The 17,981-nt window shown below is 38.9% G+C and overlaps 1 protein-coding gene across 4 annotated transcripts in view; it reads right to left on the reverse strand.

Annotated features, from left to right (window-relative positions):
* Positions 1–368: 368 nt before the first annotated feature.
* Positions 369–17,981, reverse strand: part of LOC125242402 (C2 domain-containing protein 5) — a 31,101-nt gene continuing 13,488 nt past the window's right edge. For all 4 annotated transcript variants that reach the window (XM_048151223.1, XM_048151231.1, XM_048151214.1 and 1 more), the window contains 10 exons: positions 8,346–8,556; positions 6,157–6,282; positions 5,752–5,842; positions 5,394–5,521; positions 4,732–4,833; positions 4,342–4,497; positions 3,317–3,493; positions 2,848–3,003; positions 2,433–2,537; positions 369–1,934 (listed from right to left, as the gene is read on the reverse strand). In XM_048151223.1, the coding sequence (XP_048007180.1) occupies positions 1,884–1,934; positions 2,433–2,537; positions 2,848–3,003; positions 3,317–3,493; positions 4,342–4,497; positions 4,732–4,833; positions 5,394–5,521; positions 5,752–5,842; positions 6,157–6,282; positions 8,346–8,556 (1,303 nt within the window). In that variant the 3' untranslated portion in view covers positions 369–1,883. The remainder of the gene's footprint in view (positions 1,935–2,432; positions 2,538–2,847; positions 3,004–3,316; positions 3,494–4,341; positions 4,498–4,731; positions 4,834–5,393; positions 5,522–5,751; positions 5,843–6,156; positions 6,283–8,345; positions 8,557–17,981) is intronic.

The following is a 17,981-nucleotide window of genomic DNA, read 5'->3' on the forward strand; positions in this document are numbered from 1 at the left end:
TCCAGGATACTTAACTATCGTGACACTCGATAACGCTTTGTAAGCATATCGTGGCTAGCTGTCTCTATCGCTCGCCAGTAGTGGCGCGACAGAGCCAGACTGCGTTCGAACGCCACGTAGCGTCAACGATTGTCACTTTGGCTCGGCCAGCAGTTGTAAGCTACGAGTATTAAAAATGGTATGATATTAATATCGATAACTATACAAGTTAGCCTTCGGTAATTGTGTCATATACTTGAAAATTTCGACCCCTGCCGCCGTGACCGGTTGGCCGAGTGGTTTGAGGCATCCGTGGCTATAACGGAGTACGCTGGTTCGAATCCAGCATCGGACACTTGGAGGCCTTGGTCATTTTTTCTTTGTATATGACATTTATTTCAGTTTATACAAGTCGATCGAAACTTTAAGATACGCCTCATTCAATTGGTCGGGCTATTCCTATGTACCTATTGTATAATACAGACCAATACAATAAATAGCACCAAACTTCAAAGACAGTAAAACAGGTAAGTACAAAAAGTAAAAAAAAAAACAATTGTATAGTTAATTCAACAGCCTAAAATTCGACAAAACATTCTGTGAAAAACCAATAGAATTGTAAGTATGTACGAGTAGGTGGAGATTGTAAAAAAAATATTAGAAATTCACTAACATAATTTCTAATCACAGCGGATTTTACAAATAAATTTGTTAAAATACCGGTTACTTTACATTTCCTTTTCAGTTAATTATTCTAATTGTCATTTTAATACATTTCTCAAGCCTTCAGTGTATACATAAAGACTCAGGTAATGTTTAATAAACTATAAAACTTGTGGCAAGCATTAAAGTAAAATAAACGGTTAAAACTACTAATCAAAATAACACTTAAATTAAATAACATAATCTAAACTCTATACAAAGTTGGAAATAAGTAAGAAATTTCATAAAAATAGCTCAACTCGATGTACACGTCAATTCACAAGAGCTGACACGAATGGAATGAATGAGTGAATGAAAATAGGCATGTATGTGTGACAAATTAACCAAATGAAAGCTCTTGACAATTACGACTGTTTACCGTACAGATGTAACTCATACAATCAAAGTTTCGTTTATTTCATTCGTGCCAGTTTTGGTGAAACGATCTGCAGGAACAGACTCTCTACATAAATAAAGAGCCATGAATTTTCAAGGCAAAACAAGAATGTCGCAATCTAGCAACATTTAGATTTATTTTTCATCACACTTGCTTGTAAACGGTGTTATTTCTACAAGTCACCGACTTTCGTACTAATTCATAACCGAAAATATATTTCCCCTCTCTTACTATTAATTATTTTACGTTCACAAAAAGACAACATCGACTGAAGAAAGATTTATAATAACTTTAACAGTCTCTCTCTCAATTTCTTAAAACCCACAGCGACTGACATGCAATCAGACAGGAGATAACACAGTTTTTGAAACACTATTACTATTAATTGACAGGAATAAAGAAACATGTCCGAGTGTTGACTTGTTTAAATCAGATTTGATTGTCTAATTGAAGTAAAAATATAGAATTTAGGTACTCGATTGTTACGAATACTAAATAAAGTCTTTAAAGACATAGGTCAGAATTTAAAAAGTCATACTGCTATTTATAACTATTGCAGTCTGGCCACTTTAAAAACAAACTTTTTGAATTATCTTTAAAAAAACTCGGAAACAAATGAATAACACATTTTTTGAGACATTTTACATTACCTTAAAAAATCAGTATATTTTTTATATTAAATTATATGAATGGTTTCTTTTGTAAATTTTAGTGGTAAATCAAAAACTTGGGTAGTATGTACCTATTACATTACAGACTTGAAAATTAAAAAGAGAACTATAAGTGAATGTATATTTAATAAACCTTAATATGTCATGTGCACCACGTCACCGCCAACGGATAGAAGACATTGACCCTGTAAACAAAAAAACTTTGTTACTTCTATTAAAATAGATTTTTGTACGAAATACTGCACCATAGATTTATATTGACACTATAAATAATAAATAAATATTGAGGACACCTTACACAGATCAACTTAGCCCCAAACTAAGCAAAGCTTGTATTATGGGTGCTAAGCGACGATATACTTACTTAAATAGATAAATACATACTTATATACATAGAAAACATCCATGACTCAGGAACAAATATCTGTGCTCATCACACAAATAAATGCCTTTACCGGGATTCGAACCCAGGACCGCGGCTTAGCAGGCAGGGTCACTACCGACTGAGCCAGACCGGTCGTCACTATAAACACTATTAGTTATTCTAAAATCTTGCTTTACACACAATTATCATAGTCAAGGGAAAACTTGTCATTAAATGAAAGTAGCAAATGCATGAACTGACGCTGAATCCTACCCAATGTGTAAACAAGCCATAAGACCTAAATAAATTGGACCTTTACCTGGTTCTTGTGCGCGTTGTCTTGCAACATTAGCTGCGTGATGTAGAATGAAGTGAGCGCGTTGCCACCCAACGCTGCGGTGTATGCGCGCGCTATTGCCAGCACCTGCCACAATATATTAGCATTAATAGATGTAACAGCCAATTTAATAACCAGTTCATAGGTAGGATTATTTGACTAAAGGATTGTGTATGCATTGGTGCGTTATACACAGCAATAGTATACAGACACGTCAGACACATCTTGCGGTCGTGACCTGCACCGCGGATAGTCACCACGCGCCGCATCTGCCCGTGCAGGGGTAGCACGCAGTCAGTACCTCGCACGTGAGCCCACCCAGCTCGCGCACGGCCGTGGTCTGTAGGTGCAGCACACATACATCTTACATGTCGGGACCTGCACTGTGGTCAGTTACCTCGCACGTGAACGTGTGCAGGAACCCGCTAAGCCCGCCCAGCTCGCGCACGGCCGTGGTCTCGCGCACAAACAGCAGCCGCAGCGCGCACACGCGCCGCACGGTTCCCGCGCCCGCGCAGTAGCAGAGCGACGTCAGAGACACCGTGGTTGGGACCTGCAAAGATCGAAGTTTTCAATCGTAAGAATTTATAGTTTGCTATTCTAACTAGTCTATTTTCCGGAACGATTCCCTTGACGCCGGTCTCCGTATAAAGACTGTTCTCACTGCTTCATTCTAAGCTGGCGCTTTATCCTGCTCCGATGTCAGCACGGTCGCCTTTTATCACCTATGGTGTCGTGTGTTCTTGTCACACTTACATACTTGTTAGAACGTGACATGTATGGTGATAGGTGATAAATATTCAACCATGCTGACACCGTAGGCGAACGGCGGCCTAACAAAACACTGTTTTTCACTTTATACTAACTTGACCATTCGCCGGCACAACCGTCTTCTCTTCTTCCTTCACTAGTTGCTCCTCATCCAGGGCGAAGATATCATCGTCCTCGGCGGGGTGCGGGGGGTGGCCGTTTTCGCTATGATCCACCTTGCTCGGGTCCACCAGGCGTATCGCAGCTCCTGACACCACTAGCTGGATTTCATCCTATACAAAAATACATTTCATTACATAAACAAGGTGTACATTTCACCAGATGATGTGATAGATATAAAAGAATTCTAAAGTCTATCTGAACCACAATGGGACGTTAGCCAAACTTTTGCGGGTAAGGCAACTTTTGCGCATAACTTTACCACTACTCGTGCATTTTATGCATTTTGATACCGGTTCTTAATTCTTAAGTTTTATAGCTGCTTCACGTTGTCTAGTTGCCTTAAAGCCATTTTTCTACTCCAGCACTTAAATCTGTCAATTAGATTATTGTCAGCGGTATCCAAATTAAGTTCATTTGAGTAACGATAAGAAAGTCTATTTGTCTATAGGTTCATATGATAACTGCTGAGCAGTATTCATATGAATATAGGAGTTCTGTTAATTTTTTTTTAAAAGCACAACTTCCAATATCAGGTATGTTTTCATTTGCAGTAATAAGTAACTTTTAATAAATAATAAAATATTTAGGTTCATAATTTAAATCAAGATGAAAAAATAAACTGAAATGCGTTTTACATATTAGATATTGCAAAACAAAGGTAAAAATCATAAGTTTATCCAATAATGTTCCATTCCACATTTAAATATTCTTGAACGCAACCACATTTTTCGTAATTGAAAACCGGCTTATTTTCTATTTCTCTTGTCTATGGTATGTTTGACATTTGTAAACTTTTGACGGAAGTATTTGAACTATTTCGGTGTTGTGTAGTTTGTTTTAATTCGACGTTATTGTGCAAAAACTTAAGTAATTATGAGTGATTCTGGTGAACAATATACTTCCGAAGAAATCAAGGCTATGGCGCTCAAAGATTAAAGCCGGACGGCCAAGCTCGTACCTCCGGCAGCTCCAGCTGTATCCGCGGCGCCAGCAGCGCGCACGGCCGCAGCCGCCGCAGCTTGTACGCGACGCCGTCGAGCGCGCGCGCCACGTGCCGCTCGCCCGCCGTGCTCGCGCCGCCCTGCCCCGAGAGCTGAAGGCGAGCTCGCCACACCTAACCAACAATTATTTATATATATATTATTTTGGCAAAAACATTAGAAAAGTTCTCTTCTACAAAAGCTAAATACTAAATTGACCAAGCGGTCTAGCACAACTTGCGCTCTCGCCCGCGAGTCCATACTTGATGTCGATGGACTCGCGCGCGAGAACGGAAGTTGTGCTATACCGCCAGACATCATTGTTTAAAAGTCATTGAGTTTTCGCGAATGGAGATAGAAAACCATACCTGTGCAAAAGCATGGGGTGGCGCGCCAGGAAGCGCTTTGGAGCTGTTGGTAAACACTTGCATGTGCGGGCGTCGCTTGGCCAGCACTTTCGCGGTCTCAACCTGTCAAAAATAGTCATTTTATTAACAACCGCAAACGGAGATAAGAGCATGAGTTGCTAAAGTTATGTGCCATGGCCTGGCTTCTTCGAGTTCCAGATTGCAGATTCAAGTCTGAGAATATCAGCACCAGTGCCCGCATAAACCCATCCGTCAGGACCTAGTAAAATAGTATTTTAGAAAATTCCTCAATGCAAGTCTCATCAGCAGTGCAAATCCTTTTTGGCGCAACATGCTTTCTTCGTTCGCCCACCGACTCGGCCAACACGCTCGCATTCTAGATTATTTTAGAAATTCTCTCAACTTACACCTTCTGACTCATCGTGTTCCGAAGCACAAGCATTATCGGCGCACAGGGGCCTATTTCTCGAAGCTACAAGTTACAATTTACAAGCGGTAGTCAATGTCTAATATGACAAGTTGGAAAGAGACTTCCGCTTGTAACTTGTAACTTTCAGCTTTGAGAAATGGGCCACAGGTCGAAGGTGCCCCTCGTCACCGGGACGCCCAACACGCCCACATTCTAAGTTAAGTACCTAATTCTAGAAACTCTTTCGACTTACATCTTCTGCCTCGTCAAGTTCCAGAACACAAGCGTCCTTGTCGGCGCACAGGTCCAGCGCAGGCGCCTCATCTCCTCGCTCACCGTCCGCTTCGGTAAGGGCGCCATTCGTGCTCATCTCAGGAAGAACTGTATATCAAAAAATCATTTACCTAAGTATTTTTTTTGGCTAAGGAATACTCAAATAATAAGTTATTACATTCCTTTGAATATTCCTTACATAGTAGTATAGTGTGTACTTGTGTAGTTAGTAATAACAAAAGTATACTGCTATGTACAAGAAAGACTGCAAACATGGTAGGTGCCTAGATAGAATTCTGTCTCAGAGAAATGTTGATATTAAAAAATCTAAAGATTACCAGCATCGTATCCGTTCGCTGCTTTATTGGCAGTGAACGCGTCCCATAACGCCTTCTGAATTTCTAGAGCCTCTTTGTCGTTTTCTGTTGCCTATAAAAATAACAAGTTATTATTGAACATTGAAAAATGCGTCTCTCATCAATCTCATCATAGTCGTGAGAACAAGCAAGATTTACGAGTAGGTACATCATGAGAAATTTCAAATATAGAAAATATCCATGACTTAGGAACAAATATCTGACCTTACAGTGCCGAGATTCAACGCCTAGGACCATCGGCTTCGCAGGCAGATTAATACATGCTTGGCCATACCGACTTCGACAGACTTCAAACTTTAACCAACCCCCTGGTTTTAATTTTCATTCGAAGCTGAGGTATAATTAGAAAGGGTGCCAGCGGGCTACCTTGATCCTCGGCGGCGTGGGCGGCGGCAGTGCACAGATCCGCACGGCCGTGCCGCTCGCGATCGCCATCACGCAGCGCTCACCCACCGCTATTTGAGTTTGGAGTGAGAACAGAGCGTTCGCACCCTGTAACAACAGTAAAATAAAGGTCGAGATACCTACTTCTTACTTTCTAACTCAAGGTTCTTTCAGGGATGTAAGCGGGATATGAAGTTTGTGTTATTAGAGACCACTGAAAAGACTTGACTTACATATATTTAAACAAAAGTCTACAATCGGAAGTGAAATACCTTCTCCCCTGTTGTGGTGCAATGGGGTTTAAATATCAAAAAAATATATAAAAGAAGATATTGACTGACTGAATTTGGCACGTAGGTTCCTTATATAGTGTAGAGAAGCACTAAGAAAGGATTTTTCAAAATTCGCCTCCTAAGGGGGTCAAATGGGGGTTCAAAGTTTGTATGGGAAAACAATGTTAATTTCACTGTTTTATTCGAAACTTCACAGGAGGGATCCTAAAAACATATGACTAAAGACGTGTTTCAGGTTTTTTGAAAATCTAACCCCTAAAAGGGTGAAAAGGGGGTGATAAAGTAAAAAAACAATATGGGTATCGTTTTTATGATTAATCGGGTCGCTGATCACGATAAATACAACGCTTTTAAAATCTAACGAGGCGGAAGTGAAATATCTTCTCCCCGTTATAGTGCAATGGGGTTTAAATATCAAAAAATATATAAAAGAAGAAACTGACTGACTGACTAACTGACATATCAACACACAGCCGAAACCGCTGGTCCTAGAAATTTCAAATTTGGCACATAGGTTCCTTATATGGCGTAGAGGAGCACTAAGAAAGGATTTTTCAAAATTCTTCTCTTAAAAGGGTGAAATGGGGGTTCAAAGTTTGTATGGGGAAACAAGATTAGTTTGACTATTTTATTCGAAACTTCACAGGAGGATTCCTAAAGACATATGACTAAATACATGTTTCAGGTTTTTTGAAAATTTGACCCCTAAAGGGGTGCAAAGGGGGTTAAGTCAAAAACACAATATGGGTATCGTTTTTATGGTTTATCGGGTCGCTGATCACGATAAATACAACGATTTTAAAATCTAATAAGGTGGAAAAGAAATTTTCTCCCCTGTTGTTGAGCAACGGGGTTAAAATATCCAAAATAGCCATAAGTATAGGTTTAGTTTTTATCTTTACTTCTGGTTCAAGAGATTTCAAATTGACACGGAAGTTCCTTAGAGGAGCACTAAGAAAGGATTTTTCAAAGTTCACCTCCTAGCGTGATAATTTGACAGGGGCAAGGACAGGGACAGGGACAGGGACAGGGACAGGGACAGGGTCAGGGACAGGGACAGTGACAGGGACAGGGACAGGGTCAGGGACAGGGACAGTGATAGGGCCGGGGATAAGAATAGGGATTGGGGTCGGAATAATCGGTCGGCAATCGATATCTAGGCAGTGTAAAATGCAGGTGGCTCAGTGGGAAGGGATTAGTAAGTAGGCATCGGCGAGTATCCTGCATCCGTAATAACTATTACATTCAATGTGCTGTAAGAAGATCGTTGTTTGCTTGCCTTTCATATGTTTACGTTTGCAATAAGTATAAGTAAAATGGAAAAAATTTTACCCTACCGACCATAGCGTCAAGATACTGGCTATGTGGGTTGTATGAAGTTTCCCCAGTATATTATTTATATAGGTAAAATACATACATATTCGTACCTACTACCTACGCTGTGTAACAATTCTACAATCATTGCAATGTAAGTATTTACAAGGCAATTATGATTCTTAACATAGTTTAAAACTTTTGATGCAAGTTAGGAGCCCGGCTTCTTCTATCGCCAAGTTCTACCTAACGAATCATTTAGACGGCGTGCAAACTCGCATGCGATTTTGATTACATTGCGGACTGTTAAATCTTACACAATGCAGAACAACAATCAAATACCGCAATGTAATGAAACTGGCATGCGAATTCTCGCACCGTGTGAATATACTCTGTCAAACAAGTCTGTCAGTAAATAAGAACAAAGAAAACTATACATCCTTTTCTTTAGGGTGCTAGAGAAAAAGATACCTATAGTTTTCTTTGGTCTTATTTACTGACAGACTTGTTTGACAGAGTATAGTATCGGAGTAAGTTTCGGCACGCCGGAGCCATGACACTGACCTGCATGCGCAGCTTGGCCAGCAGCAGCTTGTGCAGCTCGTACTCGAGGAAGGGCAGCTGGTCGGAGATGTCGCGCGCGCCGGGCTCGGCCTGCGGCGGCGCGCGGCGCGCGCGCGCGGCCACGGCCGTGAGCGGCACGGCCGCGCTGTACGCCGCCAGGCTGGCTGGTTTCGCGCACGTTGCGAGCAACACTGCGGGCACGCGGGCGCGTCTGTGGAAAACTTACATATGATAAAAATTACAAGAGTAAAAGCTGACAAGTTTCTTTAACGACACTATATGATCGGTGGGTAAAAAGTACTTTTTTCTATTATCCCTTACAATTTTCTACATTTTGCTTATACTTATCGCAAACGTAATCTTCAAGCAAGCAAACAACGATCGTCTTAGAGCACTTTGATTGTAAGAGACCGCCGACCGATTATCCGTATCCCTCTAACGATACCCATATTATCCGTATCCTTATCCGTATCCGTTTTCGTATCCGTATCCCTATCGCTATCGCTATCGCTAACGCTATGGCTATCGCTATCGCTATCCCTATCGCTATCGCTATCCCTATCGCTATCGCTATCCCTATCGCTATCCCTATCCCTTAAATATCAAGATAACACTAAGTTCTCGCGCTTTGTACACATATTTAAAGTCACATACAGGTCGAATGCGATTAATTAACATTATTTTTACCTTTTTTCCCAACGTTTCGGCCAGGTTGCACTGGCCGTGGTCGCGGAAGACTGACGTCCCAGCAAAATGTCACCGGAGATGTAAACAACACAAAACTACCCGATATTAATTTATATAAATGTTCGGGGTAGACAAATAAATATAATCTACCCGCATGCAATTATTTACGACATCACATTAGAAACCTCAAAAATAACAGTACTTCTCCACTATTTAATGGATGTTATTATACATATAAACCTTCCTCTTGAATCACTCTATCTATTAAAAAAAACCGCATCAAAATCCGTTGCGTAGTTTCAAAGATTTAAGCATACAAAGGGACATAGGGACAGAGAAAGCGACTTTGTTTTATAATATGTAGTGATAGTGAAGTGATAGTGATGATAGTGATGAAGTGATGTGATTATCTTAAAAGAAATCATGTTAGCGAAATAAAGTTATTCGGTATGTAAAAAGCTAAAACCTTTTCGATGTCAAAGAGAAGCCATATTATAGGAGTAGGTACGTACAGTCAACCAATCTGAATCCTATGTCATAGGCCACTGTAGACCTCTTTCACAGACTATGTTCCAAGATTATGTTCCAAGAGTGTACGTAATTAGAATTTTTTAGCAGAATTCTAACAAAAAATCTGCCAAACAAAATCTTATTGCATATGCAGCATAAGGACCTTTTTTTTCAGATGGAAAGCTACATATGCATCTTATATTTATAATTTTCTAGGGCTGTATTACCTATCTAGCATTAGAAATACAAGGCTTAGCACAGAACAAGACCAACCATAAAAATGCTTAACTAATTTGCCAGCTAAATTTAAACCTAGGTATCGGTACTTAAACGTATAGATACTTTTGATATTTTTATTATTTAGAACTTATTGATACTCTTAGATATCAGCATTTCTGTTACCATAGAATTAAAACGTAGATAACACTCATTTCATCTACCGACTAAGGGCATCTGTAATCTACATACAAATAAGGCCCGGCTAAAAGTCTCGAAATGTTATGTACATTTTATAATTAGATAAGTGTAAATGGGTCAAAAATTTGGGTCCATGTGCAATAGAGGCCTTATTCCTAAAGACGAGCGTTTTTTGCAAAATAGAACCTTTTTCATTCAAAATTATAAAGAAACTATAAATGATTATTAAAAAAATTATAATGTTCCTAAAAGTACATATCTTAAGCTAGCAAGTCAATTGGTACTACTTTAAAATATGTCTTTTTATACTTCCGAAAAATCAGTTTTTTCGGAAGACGTTTTCAATTTTCATAGTGGGATAGCTCGTTTAGAATCGTGATTGTGCTGTTAAAAATGTTATTTGGGGTAATAAATGATCACAATCCTATTTGTTATATCCTGTACGAGTTAGCTAATACTTTGACATTTTAAGATTTACTTGAAATGGTGGATAAATAACCTTCCGTATCCTCCCCATTTTTTCGATAAAAAGAGGTTTACATTATGTATTTTTCCTGCGATTCCTGCATTTTTTGTAACTCTTAAATAATATTATCCTAAACTAGAACTTCTTATTGACCTATAAGAAAAAAATCATACATATAAGACATACCTTTCTGTCGATAGACATGTTTTTAAAACACCTGAAATTCGAATAAAAGACACTGTGCTAACGCGAGCCCGCTCAGTCTGCGCCGAGCGCTCGAAGACAACGGACCTGCGTTTGATCGTCCGGCGCACCTAGCTTTCGTAAGCAGCTCGATAGTTCCGAGAAGTGCCGTAAACTGCGACTAAACAAATCTTGATCCTTTTTACACCTTATGCAATTTTAGCATTCGACATGCTTTTCATATGATTTTGGATTTTAAGTTATACGTGAAGTTTGTTGAGAGTTTGAATTATTATTATATTTTGGGACCAGGATGAGGTTCTGGTTCTCATGATGATGGAGTCAGGCAGGAGATGTTCAACAGAACTGCTATTCTACTTATCATAACTCCACCATGTTTGGGCTCATTAGATTTGGGCTGATGAGCACCATCGATCTAGATGAGGTCCAAGGTCTCATGATGGAGTCAGGAGGTGGTCAACAGAACTGCTATTCTCCTCATCATAACCCCATCATGTTTGGGCTCATTAGATTTGGGCTGACGAGCACCATCGAACTAGATGAGGTCCAAGGTCTCATGACGGGGTGAGGAGGTGGCCAACAGAACTGCTATTCTCCTCATCATAACCCCATCATGTTCGGGCTCATTAGATTTGGGCTGACGAGCACCATCGAACTAGATGAGGTCCAAGGTCTCATGATGGAGTCAGGAGGTGGTCAACAGAACTGCTATTCTCCTCATCATAACCCCATCATGTTTGGACTCATTAGATTTGGGCTGACGAGCACCATCGAACTAGATGAGGTCCAGGGTCTCATGATGGAGTCAGGAGGTGGTCAACAGAACTGCTATTCTCCTCATCATAACCCCATCATGTTGGGCTCATTAGATTTGGGCTGACGAGCACCACCGAACTAGATGAAGTCCAAGGTCTTATGACGGGGTCAGGAGGTGGCCAACAGAACTGCTATTCTCCTTATCATAACCCCATCATGTTCGGGCTCATTAGATTTGGGCTGACGAGCACCATCGAACTAGATGAGGTCCAAGGTCTCATGATGGAGTCAGGAGGTGGTCAACAGAACTGCTATTCTCCTCATCATAACCCCATCATGTTTGGGCTCATTAGATTTGGGCTGACGAGCACCATCGAACTAGATTAGGTCCAGGGTCTCATGATGGAGTCAGGAGGTGGCCAACAGAACTGCTATTCTCCTCATCATAATCCCATCATGTTCGGGCTCATTAGATTTGGGCTGACGAGCACCATCGAACTAGACGAGGTCCAAGTTCTCATGATGGAGTCAGGAGGTGGTCAACAGAACTGCTATTCTCCTCATCATAACCCCATCATGTTTGGGCTCATTATAAATATGTGGAAGGTCGTTAATAATAATAAATGTTTTATTAGGGTACCCCTACATGTAAAGAGGGGGCAGATATTTTTTTTCATTTCAACCCCAACGTGTGATATATTGTTAGATAGGTATTTAAAAATGAATTAGGTTTTACTAAGATCGATTTTTGATAATTTTCATATTTTCGGAAATAATCGCTATAACTTTTGAACCATATGTTTAAAAATATGAAAAAAATCACAAAAGTAGAACTTTACAAAGACTTTCTTTGAAAATTTGTTTTGAACTTTATAGGTTAGTTTTTGAGAAAAATACGGAAAACTACGGAACCCTACTTTTGGCCGGTTTTTATTTTATTTTAATACTTTTCTGTGCTATTCATACATAGCCACCCTAGGGGATTCAGTATTGACAGCTTCTTTTTTTTCTTTCTGCATATATTTGTTTCCGCTTTTAAGTTTATTGTAAATAAGACTGCTTGCACTTACATTGAGATTATAATTACATAATGCTATTAAATTAAATCTAATGAAGCGTTGTTTTATTTCCTAAATCTCAAAACCCTTTAAATCGAATATGTATAGTAATGAGCAAAAATTTTACCGCGGCTTTCCAAACCGACGATGCTTGATCAGCTACTTTTAGAACGAACATGTATGTACATATGTTGATTTTCACCCTTTAAAATGTTTCTAAGACGCAACGTTTTGCAAATTTGGTCACGTCATGCACAGTTAAACTGTGGAATGAATTGTCGCCAGCGGTATTTCCGGACCAATGCGACCATCAAACCTTCAAGAAAAGAGCTTACATCCATCTTAAAGGCCGGCAACGCACCTCCAACACTTCTGGTGCTTCTGGTGTCCATGGGCGGCAGTGATCGCTTACCATCAGGCAGCCTATCTGCTCGTTTGCCTCCTATCCCATAAAAAAACGTTTAATATTTTTTAAGAAAAAAAAAACCGCCGCCTTTCGGGTTGTGGTGAAAGCTACTTGCGAATGTTGGATTATGTAGAAATGTGTAGGTATTTTTTAAAACTGCTTTTAATGCTTTAATTATTTGATGGCAACACAAATCAATATACGTATAACGCTAAGGTTTGAGAGTTTCTCAATTCCTCATGAATCCGATTATAAGAAATCGAAGCTTGACAAACTTTGACTTGAAAACTCAATAATTATGCTTAACAAACATAACTAAATAAATGTCACTGTTCTGGACTTAAATGCATGCTTTTCTTACAAAAATACCAAAGTCACTATGAGTGTGCCGTTCAGATTTGAGGAGTTCGGTTCTGACCATCATCAGCAGTTCCACTGCACCAAATGTCACTGTTCCGGACGTAAGTGTATGCTGTTCTTATAAAAATATCAAAGTCACTATAAGCGTGCCGTTCAGATTTGAAGAGTTTGGTTCTGAGTTTTCTGACCATCATCAGCAGTTCCACTGCACCAAATATCACTGTTCTGGACTGGACGTAAGTGCATGATGTTCTTATAAGAATACCAAAGTCACTATAAGTGTTCCGTTCAGATTTGAGAAGATCGGTTCTGATCTGACCATCATCAGCAGTTCCACTGCACCAAATGTCACTGTTCTGGACGAAAGTGCATGCTGTTCTTATAAAAATACCAAAGTCACTATAAGCGTGCCGTTCAGATTTGAGAAGTTCCGTTCTGGCCATCATCAGCAGTTCCACTGCACCAAATGTCACTGTTCCGTACCTAAATGCATGCTGTTCCTTTAAAAACACAAAAATCACCATACGTATGCCTTTCAGATTCGAGGAGTTCCCTCGATTACTCCAGGATCCCATCATCAGAACTGGGTTCTGAGAAAAATGGGACCAATCTGTATTCATATACATTCAATTTTTTTTTTTAATCGGTCCAGTAACAACGGAGATATCGAGGAACAAACATAAAAAAATGAAAAAAATAAATAAACATACAGACGAATTGAGAACCTCGCCTCAAATCTCTCAGATTTGAGGCGACGGTTAAAAAGTGACACATCATGAGCAGTTCCAATGCACCAAATGTCACTGTTCTGGACGTAAGTGCATGCTGTTCTTATAAAAATATGAAAGTCAGTATAACTGTGATAATTTCCGAAAATATTAATATTAACTATAAAACTCCCGTGAGACTCATACATATTTAAAAATATTTTAAGCGGGTTACTCACGTATTAAGTCGATATAGCGTTCGACATGTTTCGGCTCAATTTCGAGAGCCTTTCTCAAGAGTAGCGACACCCCGCCTTTACATGTCGAGAGCGCGACGCATACTGCGGGCGCTTCCTCGGTGCGCGCGGCTGCTGAGGACAGGCGCAGGGGGGGTCGGCGGCGCGGGCTGAGGACAGGCTCTCGAAATTGAGCCGAAACATGTCGAACGCTATATCGACTTAATACGTGAGTAACCCGCTTAAAATATTTTTAAATATTAATATTATCAAAAAACGATCTTAGTAAACCCTTATTCATTTTTAAATACCTATCCAAAAATATATCACACGTTGGGGTTGAAAAAAAAATCAGCCCCCACTTTACACTTTACACTAATAAAACATTTTTTTCCATTTTTCATTTTTGCACTTTGTTGACGTGATTGATATACATATTGTTACTAAATTTCAGCTTTCTAGTGCTTACGGTTACTGAGATTATCCGCGGACGGACGGACGGACGGACGGATGGACAGACAGACATGGCGAAACTATAAGAGTTCCTAGTTGACTACGGAATCCTAAAAAACAGAAATCACTATTAAACTATTCTCTAATTTCAAGTTCCTAACTAAAATTTTCCTAATAAAAAAAAACATTTGATCCCGCTACAAACTTTCACCCCCTTTTTTCCTCTACTAGGGGTGTAAATTTTCATAATCGATTCTTATCTCTTCGAAATTTTGTTAATGCAATCTATACAAATTTCGACTTTCTAGCTTTCGTAGTTTCGGCTCAGCGGTGTTGGTTGTTGAATCAATCAATTAGGAAACCTGAATTTATATATGTACATGTAGACTAATACTATACTTTTACTACATTCATATACCTTATTTACTACTACCATACCATGAATATGAAATTAAATAAAGAGTCCCCATATAAAATTGAAAATTATGTTATTAGCAATTTAATTCAAAACTATCAAGATTATTCGTGTCTGCGTTGAAACGCGCGTTGAGTTGCCGGTGCTCGCGTACCGAGCGCCAACGCCATCTATCGATGGCCGTTTCGTGAAATTGATGAGCGCTCTAAGGAGTAAGGGGTCTTAAGTAGGTGCACATGGACCCAAATTGCTGCATGTATGAAATAAGGCCCATCAGTAAGTTAACAAAAATTAAGGTATTTCTTACATACCGAATTAAGCGTAATTGTGTCGCTTAACTTCAAACCTGGATAAATCCATTCTGCTATAAGGTTAATATATATTTTTTATATATTCAATCTTAAAGCAGAATGGATTTAAGTATCCAAGTTTGAAACTAAGCGACACAATTGATAGTATGTATCTAGGAGATATTTTCTTTACAAATACAAATCGTATTATTCAAGAGCGCTATGATAAAAGCACGTCGAAATAAAGTAAAATTGACAATATTTACCGATGAGATTGTGCTCTGTGTGTAATGGTAAACATTATTAATATGAAAAGTAATTGTTTCAGTTAGAGCATCTTCACTTGTTCACTATTTGTAAAATTTATCTATCGTCAATTTCGTCTTACTCTTTAGTTGTGAAACATGGGTGACAAAGGATGACAAGCTGAAAGTGTTTATCAATACGTCCTTCCGGTCGCCGGAAGGAAAAGAATAAAAATATATGGATATGTATATTATAATATTTATCCCGTAGGACAGCAGGTAACTCCAAACTACTTTAATTAACTACCTAATTTTAATGTTGTCTTCGGTTACCGCGATAGTTACTCATAAAATAAAACTATGGAAACGGATTAAATCGCGTATTTAGTATTCGCGGATGAGTCGTATGTGGGGCAGACAAAACGAAGTATTTCCACGTGTAAGGTGTCCCCAATATTTATTTAATTATTTAATTACTTACCATAATCATAATGTAATAAAATGTGCATTTTTTCGTGGTTACCAACATGCATACCAACCATAAAAATGCTTAACTTGCCAGCTAAATTTAAACCTAGGCTATTTAAACGTATAGATACTTTATATACTTTTATTATTTCGATCTTATTTATACTTTTCGGCAAAGCATTTTTGTTACCGCAGAATTAAAACGTTGGTAATACTCATTTCATCTACCTACTAAGGGCATATGTAATGTCAATGCAAACAAGGCCCGGCTATTAAGTTTCGAAATGTTATGTACATTTTATAACTTGATAAATGTAAATGGTTCAAAAATTTCGTGCAGTAAGTAACAAAAGTAAAAAGTAAGTATTATTTAACAGAAAAACTATGGGTCTTATTTGATGCAGGTATGAAATAAGGCCCATGCCGCCCATGTGTCCACATGTTCACAATCTTCGATACACAAGAAATAGCGCTGCGGAAATAGAGATGGATCGGATATAATCTTCAAAGATGAGCTATCAACAGCGCCAGTATTTGAGTGGTGGCCTCAGAGTGGAAGGCGACCCCGCAAACGCCCAGTACTTATGATACACAATACACATAAACACAATACATTATAATATTTATTGCCCCGTAGGACAGCAGGCTACCCCACACTACTTTAATTAAGTACCTAATTTTGTCCCTTTAAACTTAATATGAAATAAAGTCTGCCTATCTTGACCACATTGACCTTGACGCACTGCTTGTTAAGACTGGACCCCTCTAATTTAGAGTACCATATCCTAAATGCATAGTCCTGAATAAATGTGTTTTAGACGACAGACCGTAGTATAAATACTTATCACAAAATTTGATGATTGAATTCATGAACACAATGTTTACACAAAGTTATAAAACTTAAGAAGCCAGCGATGGGCCTTATTTAGAGAAGTAACTATTTAGGGCATTTTTTGATTCTATGTCTGCGAAGAAACGGCATGATTGATAAAACTTAAAAGAAATATAAGCACTGGGCCTTATTAAGGGCAGGTACTGGTACCAACCTGAACAAACTATGTATTACTAAATAAGGCCCATCGTTTTTTTTTATATTTTAAAACATGACTTAAATTATTAATATTATGTCTGTTTTTATTGTGTGTAAATAAGTACATATAATATGACTAATATAACTACTTACCTAATTGGTGTTCGGCAGAATAGTAATAAATAAACAATGATGACCGAATACCAAATTTTCGGCAAAATGGCTGAAAAGACCGAATACCAAATAGTTGCCTAATATTCGTGGAATCTATCGTAAAATACAGCATAACTTTATAATTGTTACTAGTAAACCAATGACGAGAAAAGTTATGCATGTATAAAATAAACCTATACCTGTATGCAATTGTTACGTACCTATACTTATAAAAATATGGACTTAGTATTTCCACAGAATATATAATACAGATTCAAACTTTCACGATTTTTACACATATTTAAAATTGCAAACGGGACTTAATCGCGTATTTACTATGTTTTAAACACTAACCTCCGACGTTTCAAGGACGGCATTGTCCCCGTGGTCTCGGAGCAGGCAGACTGGTCTTTTTAAAAGCAATATAAGTGAGCATTGTTTTTATTCGAGCTCATCTTGGCTTTAATATTTACTGCAGTATCAGCGCGGTCGACGGCGACGTCGGCGCCGACATACTATTGAAAATTGACCAGCAAAGTGGAGATGGACCGGCCATATGCTAAGAGACAAGTAGGAGAAATGGAGCAAAATCATAACGGATTGGTACCCTAGAGGTTGTACTAGGGGCCAGAAGAAACCTCGAACAAGATGGGAGGACGAACTCAATCTTACAGTGGACCCGAAGTGGAGAAGAGTGGCCCAAGATAGACCCCAATGGAAAGAGCTAAAGGAGGCTTTTGCCAAGCGGTACACTGAATTAAGAGACATTCTCTAA

This window comes from Leguminivora glycinivorella, chromosome 1 (assembly GCF_023078275.1).
Source record: "Leguminivora glycinivorella isolate SPB_JAAS2020 chromosome 1, LegGlyc_1.1, whole genome shotgun sequence".
Lineage (NCBI taxonomy): Eukaryota > Metazoa > Arthropoda > Insecta > Lepidoptera > Tortricidae > Leguminivora > Leguminivora glycinivorella.